General features: G+C 53.2%; 1 protein-coding gene and 1 long non-coding RNA gene across 14 annotated transcripts in view; both read right to left on the minus strand.

Annotated features, from left to right (window-relative positions):
- Positions 1-14,276, minus strand: part of LOC147573023 (uncharacterized) — a 115,015-nt gene that overhangs the window by 68,488 nt on the left and 32,251 nt on the right. For 2 of the 13 annotated variants that reach the window (XR_015245561.1, XM_086692490.1), the window contains exon 2: positions 10,947-10,961. The exons of 10 other annotated variants lie outside the window; for them this stretch is intronic. Coding sequence is in view for 1 of the 3 variants with exons in the window: in XM_086692490.1 (XP_086548616.1) it covers positions 10,947-10,961 (15 nt within the window). In the remaining 2 variants the exon portion in view is untranslated. Of the gene's footprint in view, positions 1-4,315; positions 5,397-10,946; positions 11,063-14,276 lie in introns of those variants that run through there. One more of the 13 variants, XR_015245572.1, reaches the window with a different exon arrangement.
- On the minus strand, positions 4,316-5,355 carry LOC147573024 (uncharacterized). Its single transcript, XR_015245573.1, has 2 exons — positions 5,232-5,355; positions 4,316-5,075 (listed from the first exon to the last, which is right to left on the minus strand). It is a non-coding gene; the product is annotated as an uncharacterized LOC147573024 (long non-coding RNA).

Raw genomic sequence — 14,276 nt, forward strand, 5'->3', positions numbered from 1 at the left:
ACCTCTAGCCAGGCTTCTCAAAAAGAAAAGGGAGATGACCCAAATAGATAAAATCATGAATGAAAATGGAATTATTACAACCAATCCCTCAGAGATACAAACAATTATCAGGGAATACTAGGCAAAATTATATGCCAACAAACTGGACCACCTGCAAGAAATGGACAAATTCCTAAGCACCCACACTCTTCCAACACTCAATCAGGAGGAAATAGAAAGCTTGAACAGACCCCATAACCAGTGAAGAAACTGAATCGGTTATCAAAAATCTCCCAACAAATAAGAGTCCAGGACCAGATGGCTTCCCAGGGGAGTTCTACCAGACGTTGAAAGCAGAGATAATACCTATCCTTCTCAAGCTATTCCAAGAAGTAGAAAGGGAAGGAAAACTTCCAGACTCATTCTATGAAGCCAGTATTCCTTTGATTCCTAAACCAGACAGAGACCCGGTAAGAAAAGAGAACTACAGGCCAATATCCCTGATGAATATGGATGCAAAAATTCTCAATAAGATACTAGCAAATCGAATTCAACGGCATAGAAAAAGAACGATTCACCAACATCAAGTGGGATTCCTTCCTGGGATGCAGGGCTGGTTCAACATTCGCAAATCAATCAACGTGATACATCACATTAATAAAAGAAAAGATAAGAACCATATGATCCTGTCAATCGATGCAGAAAAGGCCTTTGACCAAATCCAGCACCCTTTCTTAATAAAAACCCTTAAGAAAGTCGGGATAGAAGGAACATACTTAAACATCATAAAAGCCATTTATGAAAAGCCCACAGCTAACATCATCCTCAATGGGGAAAAACTGAGAGCTTTTTCCCTGAGATCAGGAACACGACAGGGATGCCCACTCTCACCGCTGTTGTTTAACACAGTGTTGGAAGTGCTAGCATCAGCAATCAGACAACAAAAGGAAATCAAAGGCATCAAAACTGGCAAAGATGAAGTCAAGCTTTCGCTTTTTGCAGATGACATGATATTATACGTGGAAAATCCGATAGGCTCCACCAAAAGTCTGCTACAACTGATACATGAATTCAGCAGAGTTGCGGGATACAAAATCAATGTACAGAAATCAGTTGCATTCTTATACACTAACAATGAAGCAACAGAAAGACAAATAAAGAAACTGATCCCATTCACAATTGCACCAAGAAGCATAAAATACCTAGGGATAAAGCTAACCAAAGATGTAAAAGATCTGTATGCTGAAAACTATAGAAAGCTTATGAAGGTAATTGAAGAAGATATAAAGAAATGGAAAGACATTCCCTGCTCATGGATTGGAAGAATAAATATTGTCAAAATGTCGATACTAGCCAAAGCTATCTACACATTCAATGCAATCCCAATCAAAATCGCACCAGCATTCTTCTCGAAACTAGAACAAGCAATTCTAAACTTCATATGGAACCACAAAAGGCCCCGAATAGCCAAAGTCATTTTGAAGAAGACCAAAGCAGGAGGCATCACAATCCCAGACTTTAGCCTCTACTACAGAGCTGCCATCATTAAGACAGCATGGTATTGGCACAAAAACAGACACATAGACCAATGGAATAGAATAGAAACCCCAGAACTAGACCCACAAACGTATGGCCAACTAATCTTTGACAAAGCAGAAAGAACATCCAATGGAAAAAAGACAGTCTCGTTAACAAACGGTGCTGGGAGAACTGGACAGCAACATGCAGAAGGCTGAAACTAGACCCCTTTCTCACACCATTCCCAAAAATAAACTCAAAATGCATAAAGGACCTGAATGTGAGACAGGAAACCATCAAAACCCTAGAGGAGGAAGCAGGAAAAGATCTCTCTGACCTCAGCCGTAGCAATCTCTTACTCGACACATCCCCAAAGGCAAGGGAATTAAAAGCAAAAATGAATTACTGGGACCTTATGAAGATAAAAAGCTTCTGCACAGCAAAGGAAACAACCAACAAAACTAAAAGGCAACCAACAGAATGGGAGAAGATATTTGCAAATGACATATCGGACAAAGGGCTAGCTAGCATCCAAAATCTATGAAGGGCTCATCGAACTCCACACCCGAAAAACAAATAACCCAGTGAAGAAATGAGCAGAAAACATGGATAGACACTTCTCTAAAGAAGATATGCGGACGGCCAACAGGCACATGAAAAGATGCTCAACGTCGCTCCTCATCAGGGAAATACAAATCAGAACCACACTCAGATATCACCTCACGCCAGTCAGAGTGGCCAAAACGAACAAATCAGGAGACTATAGATGCTGGAGAGGACGTGGAGAAACGGGAACCCTCTTGCACTGTCGGTGGGAATGCAAATCGGTGCAGCCACTCTGGAAAGCGGTGTGGAGGTTCCTCAGAAAATGAAAAATAGACCTACCGTATGACCCAGCAATAGCACTGCTAGGAATTGACCCAAGGGAAACAGGAGTACTGATGCATAGGGGCACTTGTACCCCAATGTTTATAGCAGCACTCTCAACAATAGCCAAATGATGGAAAGAGCCTAAATGTCCATCAACTGATGAATGGATAAAGAAATTGTGGTTTATGTACACAATGGAGTACTACGTGGCAATGAGAAAGAACGAACTATGGCCCTTTGTAGCAACGTGGATGGAACTGGAGAGTGTGATGCTAAGTGAAATAAGCCATACAGAGAAAGACAGATACCATATGGTTTCACTCTTATGTGGATCCTGAGAAACTTAACAGATACCCATGGGGGAGGGGAAGGAAAAAAAAAAGAGGTTAGAGTGGGAGAGAGCCAAAGCATAAAAGACTCTTAAAAACTGAGAACAAACTGAGGGTTGATGGGGGATGGGAGGGAGAGGAGGGTGGGTGATGGGTATTGAGGAGGGCACCTTTTGGGATGAGCACTGGGTGTTGTCGGGAAACCAATTTGAAAATAAATTTCATATATTGAAAAAAAACTTTAACATCAGTGTTACCTAAGTGTTTTCAAAATTAAACACCATGCCACATTCTATGTGAAGTACTTACTAATTATTCTCTCTAGTGGCGGACCAACAATGGAGCAGTGAGAGTGGTTTGTCCAGGGGTACAAAAGAACGCTACATTGTCTATAGAAAGTTTATAAGCAAGAATACAATCAATTCAACACTGAAAAAAAAAAAACAGTGGCTACTTCTTTTGTTTGCAATAATTTTTTTATGTTTATTTTTCTTGTTTGAGAGTGAAAATGGGGGAGGGGCAGAGAGAGAGAGAGAGACAGAGAGGGAGAAAGAGGACCTGAAGCACGTTCTGCGCTGACAGAGGCGGGGCTGAGAGGTCACGAGCCACAAGATCACAAGGCACGAGACCACAACCTGAGCCAAAGTCAGATGCTTACACTGACCGAGCCACCAAGGCACCCCAAAACAGTGGTTACTTCTGACCAGGGTGGACATTGGTGGGCTTGGAGGCTGTGGCCAAAGGAAGACATACACGTACATTTGTCTCTATGGGAGGAGAGTATTCTCCAACCGCTTTGTTTGGGTGGAGGCCCGCTCAGTGTGGTCTGGTTTACAAGTAACAGCATAAATGGGCTGAAGTAAAATTTATCAACAAGGAATATGTTGCCTCCAGAACCCCCAAAATACGGAAAGATTTGAGACTTGTACGTCCTCAACAAACGTGTCCAACAAATGTCCTCACGGTAGGATGTCGGACATGCGAGGTCATACCTGTGCTCCCGGTAAGTTAAGGTCCCGCCTGCAAAGATGACATGTGATAGCAGAAGGGTTTGGGTGCCCTGTGCATAACAAGGTAAAACATGTCCCCTTCAAGGTCAAGGGAAAGCTGGCCGAGAGGACATTGAAATCGGCGCTGAACAGAACCTATTAGCCAAATCTAGAAGAAACAGCAAACGATTTACCGTCTTTAAATCTGTTGGGATCCCAGGTGTTTTAAGGGTAGCAGGGTTTATACGGATAGAACTATAACGGAAAACAGTGGCTACTTATGGGGCACCTGGCTGGCTCAGTCGGTTGGGCGTCCCACTTCGGCTCGGGTCACGGTCTCGCGGTCCCGCGAGTTCGAGCCCGGCGACGGGCCCTGTGCTGACGGCTCAGAGCCTGGAGCCCGTTTCGGGTTCTGTGTCTCCCTCTCTCTGACCCTCCCCGTCCATGCTCAGTCTCTCTCTGTCTCAAAAATCAATAAACGTAAAAAAAAAAAAGAAATTAAAAAAAAAAAAGAAATAAAACCTGGAAACGTCTGAATTCCAAAACTCATCTGGCCCCTAGGGTTTTGGAAAAAGGACCGTGGGCCTGCTTTACTTTTCACATCCACGTTTAAGACAATAGACACACACGGCAGGTAGGAGTGTAATAATATTTGTACGTGGATCTATACTTGGATTGATTATGAGGGCATCTGCCTACATTTGAGACACAGAAACAGAATGATAAAGGCCACACATCGCCAGTCCGACAAGACTGCGTGGTGTGCATACTGACTCTGGGACCCTATGCCATACCCCCACGTCCAATCTCGGGGGCAGGGGGCTGCCGCCGACACACTGGGAACCACGACCACAGACATCGTTTCCTCTTAGAATAACATGCTGCCTTCACGTGTAAAACCAACGCCATTAGGCCACACGTGAGCACATCTGTTTAGGGTTCATTTTGGTTCAGCGAACCACGGGCTTTCTTCACTCACCTATAAACAACCCTGTTTGATTTCACAGTAGGTAATACAGTGGATGACCAGGCCACGGAAGCTCGGATTCAGAAGTCGTGGGGAGAACACATTCCTCTCCTCCTCTGCTCTATGCAGAGGCTGGATGGGATCCACCCAGACTGAAGCGAACCAAGCACAGCCACCTCCCCTGGAAAAGGCGGAGGAAGGCGGGGTGTGGAATAGGTGAGGGGTGGAGAACGTTACCGCTGATCCAGCGAGGACACGGTGTGCGGTTTGCGACGCCGAATACAGAAAGGGCCGTCTCGCGGAAGAGAGACACAGGCGGCGTGGCAGCAGAGGACTCCCCTGGGACTCACGGGCAGAGATGCCTTTGACTCATGTTGCCCCTGACGCAACGGGCTACCTCGCGAGGCAGAGACTCTGCTGCTCCTGGAGAAGGTCGTTGAGAGATCCGTGAGCAGGGAGGGGTCCGCGAGGAACGTACCACAGCAGGACAAGCCAGGTAGGGAACCGGGGACACTGGACGGTCGATGCCCCACCAGGACGGGACAGCACCTACGCAGCTGCAGCTACGACGACGTGTACCTGCGCGAGGGCGCGATGCCAGGCTTCGCTAGGTCTTGCAAGATTTGAGAAGCAGCAGGAAGCCCAGGTTTCCACGTGAAAACTCCCAACTGTTCAATACGGGCCAATGATTGTCAGAAATGCTTCCACACGTAAGAAACAGGCCAAACGGAACGCACCTTCACCCTGCAGGCAAACATCACGGATCTTCGGTTTTCACGATTCACGTATCCAGAATCTCTAAGGACTCGACCAGGCATTCCCAACCTCACCGCTCTTGACGTTTGGGACCAGATAATTCTGTGCGGCAAGGCTGTCCTGGGCGGTGTAGGCTGGTCAGCAGCAGCCCCGGCCTGTGTCGCCAGATGCCAGGAGCACCCCACGCCCGAGCCAAGTCACGACAAAAACAAAAACGTCTCCGGCCATTGCCAAATGTCCCCCAGGGGGCCATCCCTGGCGGGAGCCCCTGGACTAGAGCAACATCCAACTCTCAGCTTCCAGGATTCTGTGGAAGCGTCGTCACACAGAATTCTAACACGGGGTTTCTTAAAGAAAGAGTTGCCTGGGTGAAGTAAGGACTTCTCCCTGCTTTGGAGGCAGAACCCCGGTTTCTGATGAACGGCAGCGCTCTTATTAACTAGCCCGATGACCTCTTTGAGTCCTCGCTTCCTCATCATTAAACCAGGAATAAATAACATCACCTCTGGGACTTGCCGTGGAGAAGGCAGCGAGAGACTTGACTCAAAAGCATCTAGCCCAGCAAGTCAGCAAGCACCAAAGACATTTCATCCACAGGAACCCTTCCCTGGCGGGCAGCCGGCCCAGTGTCTACAGTCGGAAACACACGGGGTCCGGAGTCACACCCCGGGCCCCAAGTCCTGCCTCGGCCACTCGCTGGCCGGGCAGACAACGGCAGGTCATTTTTCTTCTCTCTACACCAGAAATGAGGTCACCAGTAGGTGAGACCAGGCCAGGTGGTTCGGTACAGCACTTGGTAAACCAAACCAGGAGAGAAGTGGTGATGATGGCTACTCTCGGATCTCTGAAACGTTTCTGTAAAGGAAAGGACGAGCTCGTCGACAAACCCAAGAACTCAGAAGGTAGTAATAGGAGGGTGGGGTGCAGGAGGAAAAAGAGAAAAATCACCACAGGAACCTTCACATCCCCAACCTTTTCCACAAGCAACTGCCCACTGGTGACCCACAGACCAAATCTGGCACAGATGTATTTTGTTTAGTCCCGCTCAGGGTCCTGGTGGTTGTTTTCAATTGGCATTAAATGCCACCTCATCTTCATGAAAATCCAGAAGGATTTAGGCCTTTCTCAACAACTCCAAAGGTCGGGCCCGACAGCGGGCCCATAGTCTCACGCGGCCCTTTGGTAAGACAGGCGCCGTCGGGTGCCCCACGGCCCTCACCTGGTCGAAGTCGCTCTTATTTTATTTATTCTTATTAGCCCGGCCCCCTGAGGCTTGGAGTTTGCAACCCTGACTTACCTAAAGGCTACTATCCAGGAGAACATTCAGGCCTCCAGGGAGAGCTTCCATCTTGGCAGAAGCCGACATCCAAAGAGACACTCCCTTCCAGAGCCTCACCCGCGTAGTCAACTCTGCTATTAGGCCCCCAGATGCCTGTCCTCCTGGACTCATCGACCTCACAACCAAATGCGCAAGTTCCCCACCTTGGTGCACCCCTGCCTCCACACCCTCCACGCCAACTGCCATCCGCAGCTACTGGATTCTCTGCGTCAGCGATTTCCAAAAAGCTCTTTCTTTCCTTTTAGCAGGACTAGAAAAGACCACACTTCCTGCCTCCTGCTGGTAAGAACACCCCGGTTATCTTGCGGGGGAGGGGGCTCAGCACCCTCCCATTCTAGGCCCCTGTGGCTTGCGTGGGGCTGACTCCATTTCCATGTCCAGGGAAAGGCCACTGACCCCATCAGATACCTCCAGAGTCAATCCTGGGGCTCTGGCCACAGTGAAAGGTATTCTTTGTCCCCCTGGGACTTGAACGGAAGACGTTGGAAGCCGGGGGGTGGAGGGGTGGGGGTGGGGGTGGGGGGGCGATTCCTGCTTATCGACACAGCTTCCCTAAAGAGTGGAACCCCTGGAGCCAGCCCTGGCTGCAACTATGTTGCTTTTGGACTCTTTTCCTCACATAGGAGCCAATCAAATTCGCAGCTTGGCTTATAACAATTCCAGTTGGTTGGGTTTTGTGTGTTTTTTTCTTTTTTCATCTGAGACAGAGAGCGGGGAAGGGGCAGAGACAGAGAAGATCCCAAGCAGGCTCCCCACCACTGGCACAGAGCTTGATCCCAGGAACTGTGAGATCATGACCTGAGCTGAAATCAAGAGCCGGATACTCAGCCAACTGAGCCACCCAGGCGCCCCTCGAGGTGGGTTTACTGACAATCAAAAGAGACCTACGCGGCACCTGGGTGGCCCACTGGGTCAAGTGTCTGACTTCGGCTCCGGTCACGATCTCTCGGTTCGTGGGTTTGAGGCCCGCGTCAGGCTCTGTGCTGACAGCTCGGAGCCTGGAGCCTGCTTCGGATTCTGTGTTTCCCTCTCTCTCTGCCTCTCCCCCGCTCATGTTCTGTCTACCCTCTCTCTCAAAAATAAATATTTACAAAAAAAAATTTTTTTAATAAAACAAAAAAGGGACCTACTCAATACAACAGAAGTTCGAAAGAAGTGTTGAAAAGTAGAGGGGAAAGGCTCTGGTCAAATTTTCTCCTGTTTTTTTTTTGTTTTGTTGTGTTGTGTTACCTCTCTCCTTCCAGTAAGAGTAGAGTTTCACTCAGTGTGTCAGCCATCCCTCTATAAGGACTTACCTCGTGGTACATAATCATTTTTGCTTGCCTATCTCTTCCACAAGTCTGTGGAGCCCCTTCAGGGCAGAAGCTGCGTTTGTATTCACTTGGGATTCTTCTACTTTCAACAACGGCACATCATTTGGGCTCAAAAAGGGTCTCTTGCACGGATGAATCAGCCATCCTAATTCTCTTCTTTGGGACACCCCACTCAAGAGATCACTGCATCATCCTCGCGCCTGTGATACACAAACCATCTTCCGAAACAGACTCGTGCACCCATTGTCCACAAACTGCATCATGAGAACTCAACTTCTTCTAGCCATTACGAATTCTCCCACATGTCCATCCCACAGAACCTCACTGTGGGGTGACTCACGAGGTCCTCATTGTTGGGAAGAGAATACTTCCTCGCAAGACACCACTCAGAACTCTATGCATCCGTCACAGACACAATGGGCGAGCCACTCACACACAGAATATCACTTCTGGCTGCGGGGGGGGGGGGGGGGGGGAGAGGTAACTTCTCTGCTTTCTAGCTTTCCTCTTGACCCAAATACCCCCCAAATCCCAATCCTGATGCCTACGCCAATAACACACAATTACAGTTCTAGGCTCTCTCTTGCCTCCGTTTTTCCTCCCTAGTCCTTCGTCATTCTTGACGTGGAAAAAATACAAACTTATGCAGGGAATCAACAGGACTAAAGCCAAAGCTTCCCCAGGAAACAGTGTTGGCTCTGGGAGCAGAAATTGCCACACCCCTAACAGCTCCGTAGCAGCTGCTGCTTCCACTGGCATCTAGCAATAAAGATTTTCAAACAGAGTCAAAGGTCAGGGCCAGAATTACCATCCTACCACGAATCACTATTTACTCTCTCCAGCTTTCATGTTCCCATTCTTGGGCTCACACCACCGGAGCGAGCTGGTAAGAACTAGATGTGTGCTGGATTGACAAATGTTTATGGAGAATCGACCCTATGACAGGAGCCACAGCAGAGCTGGCCAAGGAAACAGAAAGATGGCAAAGACTGTCAAGGCGTTCAGTCTAATGGAGAATACTTACAAGTAAACAGGCGTTGCATTATAGAAAAGCAGGTGCTACGTGGACGTATGTAAGTGGCCAGGAGAGGGACTCCCGATCCACGTTGGAGCATCAGAGAAGGTCTTTTAGAGGCAGTGACCTTTGTCTGGACACCTAAAGAATGAGTAGGAGGCAGGTATACGGCAGGTGAGGCCAAAGGAGCTTTGCAGACTTCCAGGTAGAGGCTAAGAGGGAAGAAGGTTCGGCGGCCTCTGGCAACCGAAAGGAGGCACATACGGCTGTAATTCGGAAGTGTGAAGAGAGAAGCTGCTACAGAGGAAGCCGGAGCCAAAGAGACCCTGAGTGGCTTGATAGCTTGAAAAGTCTCACAACTTTGTGCAAAAAGAGCAAACACCCCTTTCCTCATGAGATGTACAAACTGGCCAGAACGACAATGTGACAGATGTGCCTTCATAGTCACTAAATACTGATTTCACAATGCATGTTACTGAGAATGCTGGGGGGGTGGGGGTGGGGGGAGAAAAAACTCCTAAGGAGTTATCTTGTAACTCATTCACAGATGCCTGCTTGAAGCTTCGGGCCCCACGACTATTCCGTCTGCCTTCCCCTTGGCACTCGTTATTTCTGTCATTTTCCTACAAATGACAGAAAAGTAGGCACCGCTAGGCTGTAGGGACAGGGATCCACTCTGGAAACAGGATAAGTGCACACGGAGATAACAGGCTGGGGGTAGCAACGAAATTGAACAAAACTAAGCAAAACGTTGGGGGGGGGGGACGAAAGTGTAAAAAGCAAATATAGAAAGCTCAAGGGGAGGGAAAAGTATTTTCAGACACACACAGAAAAGAAGTGTCCCCACGTGCTCTGGCCAAACCAAACGCCCCCTTTTACTCAACTGTTGAAAACAAAGAAGAAGAAAAAGCGATGAAAAAGTCACACTTTCATAGCCCTTCTCGGAAGAAACAGTCAGCGGGGACAGGACAGCTCACTGCCCTGAAAGACCTTGAAAGATTTACCCCAGATGACACAGCACACCATAATCAACCTCCAGAGGCTCTCAAAACCACTACAAACTCCGGTCTCTTCTGTCATTTCATCATCCATCGTTTCCTGTCAAGCATTAAAGCCATACCAGAGAAACCTGGACAAGGATTTGCTCCCCAATCAAAGGTGAGGAAAGCTGTTTTGACAGCCCCCCCTCTTTTTGTTTTTCCATTTGCCCAAGGCCTTTCCACAATTCTTTCCTCCCGCTTCCAAATGTCTACAGGTCAAGAACTTGAGCAGTCGGGTCCATAGGGGCCACGGTCGGGAGAGGGCACACCCTCCAAAGTCCCTCCAAGGGAGTCCTGAGTCTCCCTAAGCGGCTCCGATGGGCTCTGATCGCCCCTTCCTTATTTACTGCCATCAGGCACTTGGAAGTGGACGGTGGGTCGGCAGCGACCGGGCGACCGGAAAGGCTGAGAAAGCCGCCCCCCAGAGCACCGCGCCCGCCCGGCCTCGGGCACACCAGTTAGCCGAGTTTTCGCCCAAGGCAAAGCCCCGGAAGAGGGGGGGAGGCCCGGGGAAAGCTTGGATCCAGACCCCAGGGGACGATGCTCAGCGGGGCCGGGACAATGGGCGGCGGGGACCCGCGCGGGGGGCGTCCCGGGAGGCCGGCCCGCCCCGCTGTTCCCGGGGGCTCGGGCGGTGGACCCGAGCTGGCCGCCTGGCCGCGGCGTGGCGCAGCCCTCGTCCCTGGCCCGCAGGGGACCCGGCGCGGAGCGGGCGGCCGGGCTGGCGCGTGGGGCCCCGCGGGGCAGCGGGTCCGCCCCGGCCCGGATCCCGACCCCGACCCCTGGTCCCCGGCCCACGCGCTCCCGGCCGGTCCGGCACGGCTCACTCACCTGCCCACGGTCTGCTTGGCGAGCTGCTTCTTGCGGCTCAAGGGCAGCGGCAGCGGCGGCCCGTGGGGCTCGGGCCTGGAGTGGCTACATAGCTTCCGGGCTGAGGTGGTGGCGGCGGCGGCGGTGCTGCTGCGCCTGCTGCGGCTGCTGCTGCTGTGGCGACTGCTGATGCTACTGCGGCTGCTGCGGGGGATGAGCGGCGGCGACTGCGCTGGCTGCGGCTACTACTGCGGCTGCTGCGGCGCCTGCTGCGGCGGTGGCGGCTGCTGCGCCTGCTTCTGTGGCTGCTGCTGTGGCCGCTGCTGCTACTGCGGCGGCGGCGGCTGCTGCCGCTGTGGCGGCAGCGGCTGCTACTGCAGCTCTTGCGGGGACTGAGCAGCGGCAGCGGCGGCTGCTGCCCCCGGGCCGGAGCCCCGCCCTCGCCTGGTCACTTCTAGGGGCGCCTCCCGCTGGGGCCGCGCGGAGCCGAGCTGGCAGACAGACGATCGCCAGGCTCGGGCACGGCGCGCGGCCTGGCCCCCGCTGCGGCAGCTGAGCTGCTGCTGCGCCGACTGCGGCTGCTGCGGCGGGTGAGAGGCGGCGGCGGCAGCTGCTATGGCGGCTGAGCTGCGTCTGAGGCGGCGGCTGAGCGGTGGCCGCAGCGGCGACTGCAGCGGTGGCTGCGGCGGCGACTGCGGCGGTGGCGGCTGCTCCGGCTGTGGCTGCTAATGCGGCGGCTGCGGCGGCTGAGCGTCGGCGGCTGCGCGGGCTGCGGCTGCTACTGCGGCGGCTGCAGCGACTGAGCGGCAGCGGCTGCGCCGGCTGTGGCTGCTACTGCGGCTGCTGTGGGGGCTGAGCGGCGGCTGTGGCGGCTGAGCGGCTGCGCCGGTTGCGGGTGCTACTGTGGCGGCTGCGGCGGCTGAGCTGCTGCTGCGCCGACTGCGGCAGCGACTCTGGCTGCGACTGCGGCTGCTGCGGCGGCTGAGAGGCGGCGGCGGCTGCTATGGCGGCTGAGCGGCCTCTGAGGCGGCGGCTGAGCGGTGGCGGCGGCAGCGACTGCAGCGGTGGCTGCGGCGGCGACTGTGGCGGCGGCCGCTGCTCCGGCTGTGGCTACTACTGCGGCGGCGGCTGCGCCAACTGCGGGTGCTACTGCGGCGGCTACGGCGGCTGAGCGGCGGTTGCTGCAGCGCCTGCTGCTGCGCCGGCTGCGGCTGCTACTGCGGCTGCGGTGGCAGCTGAGCGGCGCCGGTTGCGGGTGCCACTGTGGCGGCTGCGGCGGCTGAGCTGCTGCTGCGCCGACTGCGGCTGCTGCGGCGGCTGAGAGGCGGCCGCGGCAGCTGCTATGGTGGCTGAGCGGCGTCTGAGGCGGCGGCTGAGCGGTGGCGGCGGTGGCGGCTCCCGGGCCGGAGCCCCGCCCTCGCCGCGTGACTTCCAGTGCCGCCCTCTGCCCGGCTCCGGCGCCGCGCGCGGCCTGGCCCCGCCGCCCGAGCCCCCGCCGCCCCCTCCACCCGGGCTGCCCCGCAGAGCGCACGGAGCCCCCAGTCCAGGCGCCGCCTGGGTCCCGATTCCCGGCCCCTGCTAGGCGGGGCACCGGTGGGAGGGGGCAGCAGGCGCCAGGGGCGTGACCCCGCGATCCTGGCGGCCGGGAACAGCCACACCCGGGCTTGGGGCGCTCTGGGCACGGGGCTGGACCCGCGAGGGGGGCTGGGGGGGCGATGGTGGGAGACGCGAGGGGTTGGGGTAGGCGGGAGCCTCCGGATGCCCCCTTTAGGACTGTGCCGACGCGCGGGTGTAGACCTGTTTCTACCTCCTAGGTGGATGGGTGCTAACACTGTGCACATTTCATGTCAATTACAAGAAATTGTTACCTGGAAACCACAAGCTGCAGAGCGCTGTGTGCTTTGATTGGACTTCCCGGGAAAGTCCAGGGCGAGACGCATTTTCCCCCGCAGGTGCTCACAGGCACCTGGGGACCGCCAGGGATGGCCGCGGGGCAGTGGGGGGAGGGTAAGGGGTGGGAGGTCGTGGGCAGGGGTCGCGCGGACCCTAGCAGCCCCGCGTGCGGTGTGGCTGGCGTTGCCTAGAAACGCCCGATTGTGATGTCATCGGTAGCCTCGCGCAGGCCTCCCTCTGGAGACAGTTGGCGGGACTGTCCGACTGCGCTGGACGCTTTTTGCCGAGCGGACCAGGTCAGTTCTGTGACCCGCAGCGATGTCCTTTTCGTTTGGTGGCCAGGGCCATTCCCTAGAGCAAGTGGGTGGCAGTGTGGCTTCCTTCACTGACCACATCTCGGAGGTCATCAAAGATGTGTGGGTGGAGGGAACCGAAAAGGTGGGAGAAGGACCTGACTCTGACCGAAAAGAGAGTGAAGTGAGTCGGGAAACCTTAAGATCGGAGAATCAGAGACTTAAAAGTCTTTGTAGTCATCTGGAAGAGAAGTACGAAGCCTCGGAGCTTCAGATAAAGCGGCAGACTCTTAGCTACCGACATCAGCTACAACAGAAAGAGGTAGAAATGAAACTTCTTAAAGTGAGACAGATAGGGCTCAAGAACCAGTTGCTGGAGCTCCAATCAGCCCTTCGGTCAACCACAGCGTCACCTTCCGTGGGTTACGGTATCAACTACTTTGCTTCAGCTTCCCCGGGGGATGACCTGGACTTTGCTGACCTCATTTGGTCACAACAAGACATAAGCAGACTGTCAAATGAAGTTTTAAGACTGGAGGCTGAAGTTAGCCATTGGAAGCATTTGTCCCAGACTTCAGCACCGGGAGCGAACAGCGCCGAGCAGAATGAGATCTACAAACTGCAGGTTACCATCAGGGAACTTGAACAGAATCGAAATGAGGCAATTGATGACCATCAACTTGAAAAGGCAGTACTGCAGAACGTCTATCAACAGACACTGGCAGAAATACGTCGCAGGTACCGTCAAAAGTCAAAAGGCTATGAAAAAAGAATCAAAGAACTGGAAAATCTGTTAGAGAAGGACGACTCTGGACTCAGAGCAGCTGAGGAGTCTGTCATTGAGCATCTGCAAAACACCATTCAAGTGCTACAGACTGAAAAAGTGGAGTCTACCAGGAAAATTGAAGAACTTGAGGACACCGTCAAGTACATCCATAGCAAATTATCTTCGGTAGAAAGTGAGAGAGACGCTTTAAGGAGAGAATGGGACCGGATACATGAGGAAAAGAAAGAGAGGATTGAAGAATGTGAATCGCAGCCTTCCGTTTTGAGGCAAAGTGATACAGTGACGGAAAAGGAAAGAGTTCTTTCCGAGAGTACAGCGGTGGAAGAAGTGTCTGGACTGCGGCAAGTGCCGTCCGATGCGGAAAAGGAGATGACGCCA

Source organism: Puma concolor, chromosome E3, assembly GCF_028749965.1.
Source record: "Puma concolor isolate L17-30 chromosome E3, mPumCon1.1.hap2, whole genome shotgun sequence".
NCBI lineage: Eukaryota > Metazoa > Chordata > Mammalia > Carnivora > Felidae > Puma > Puma concolor.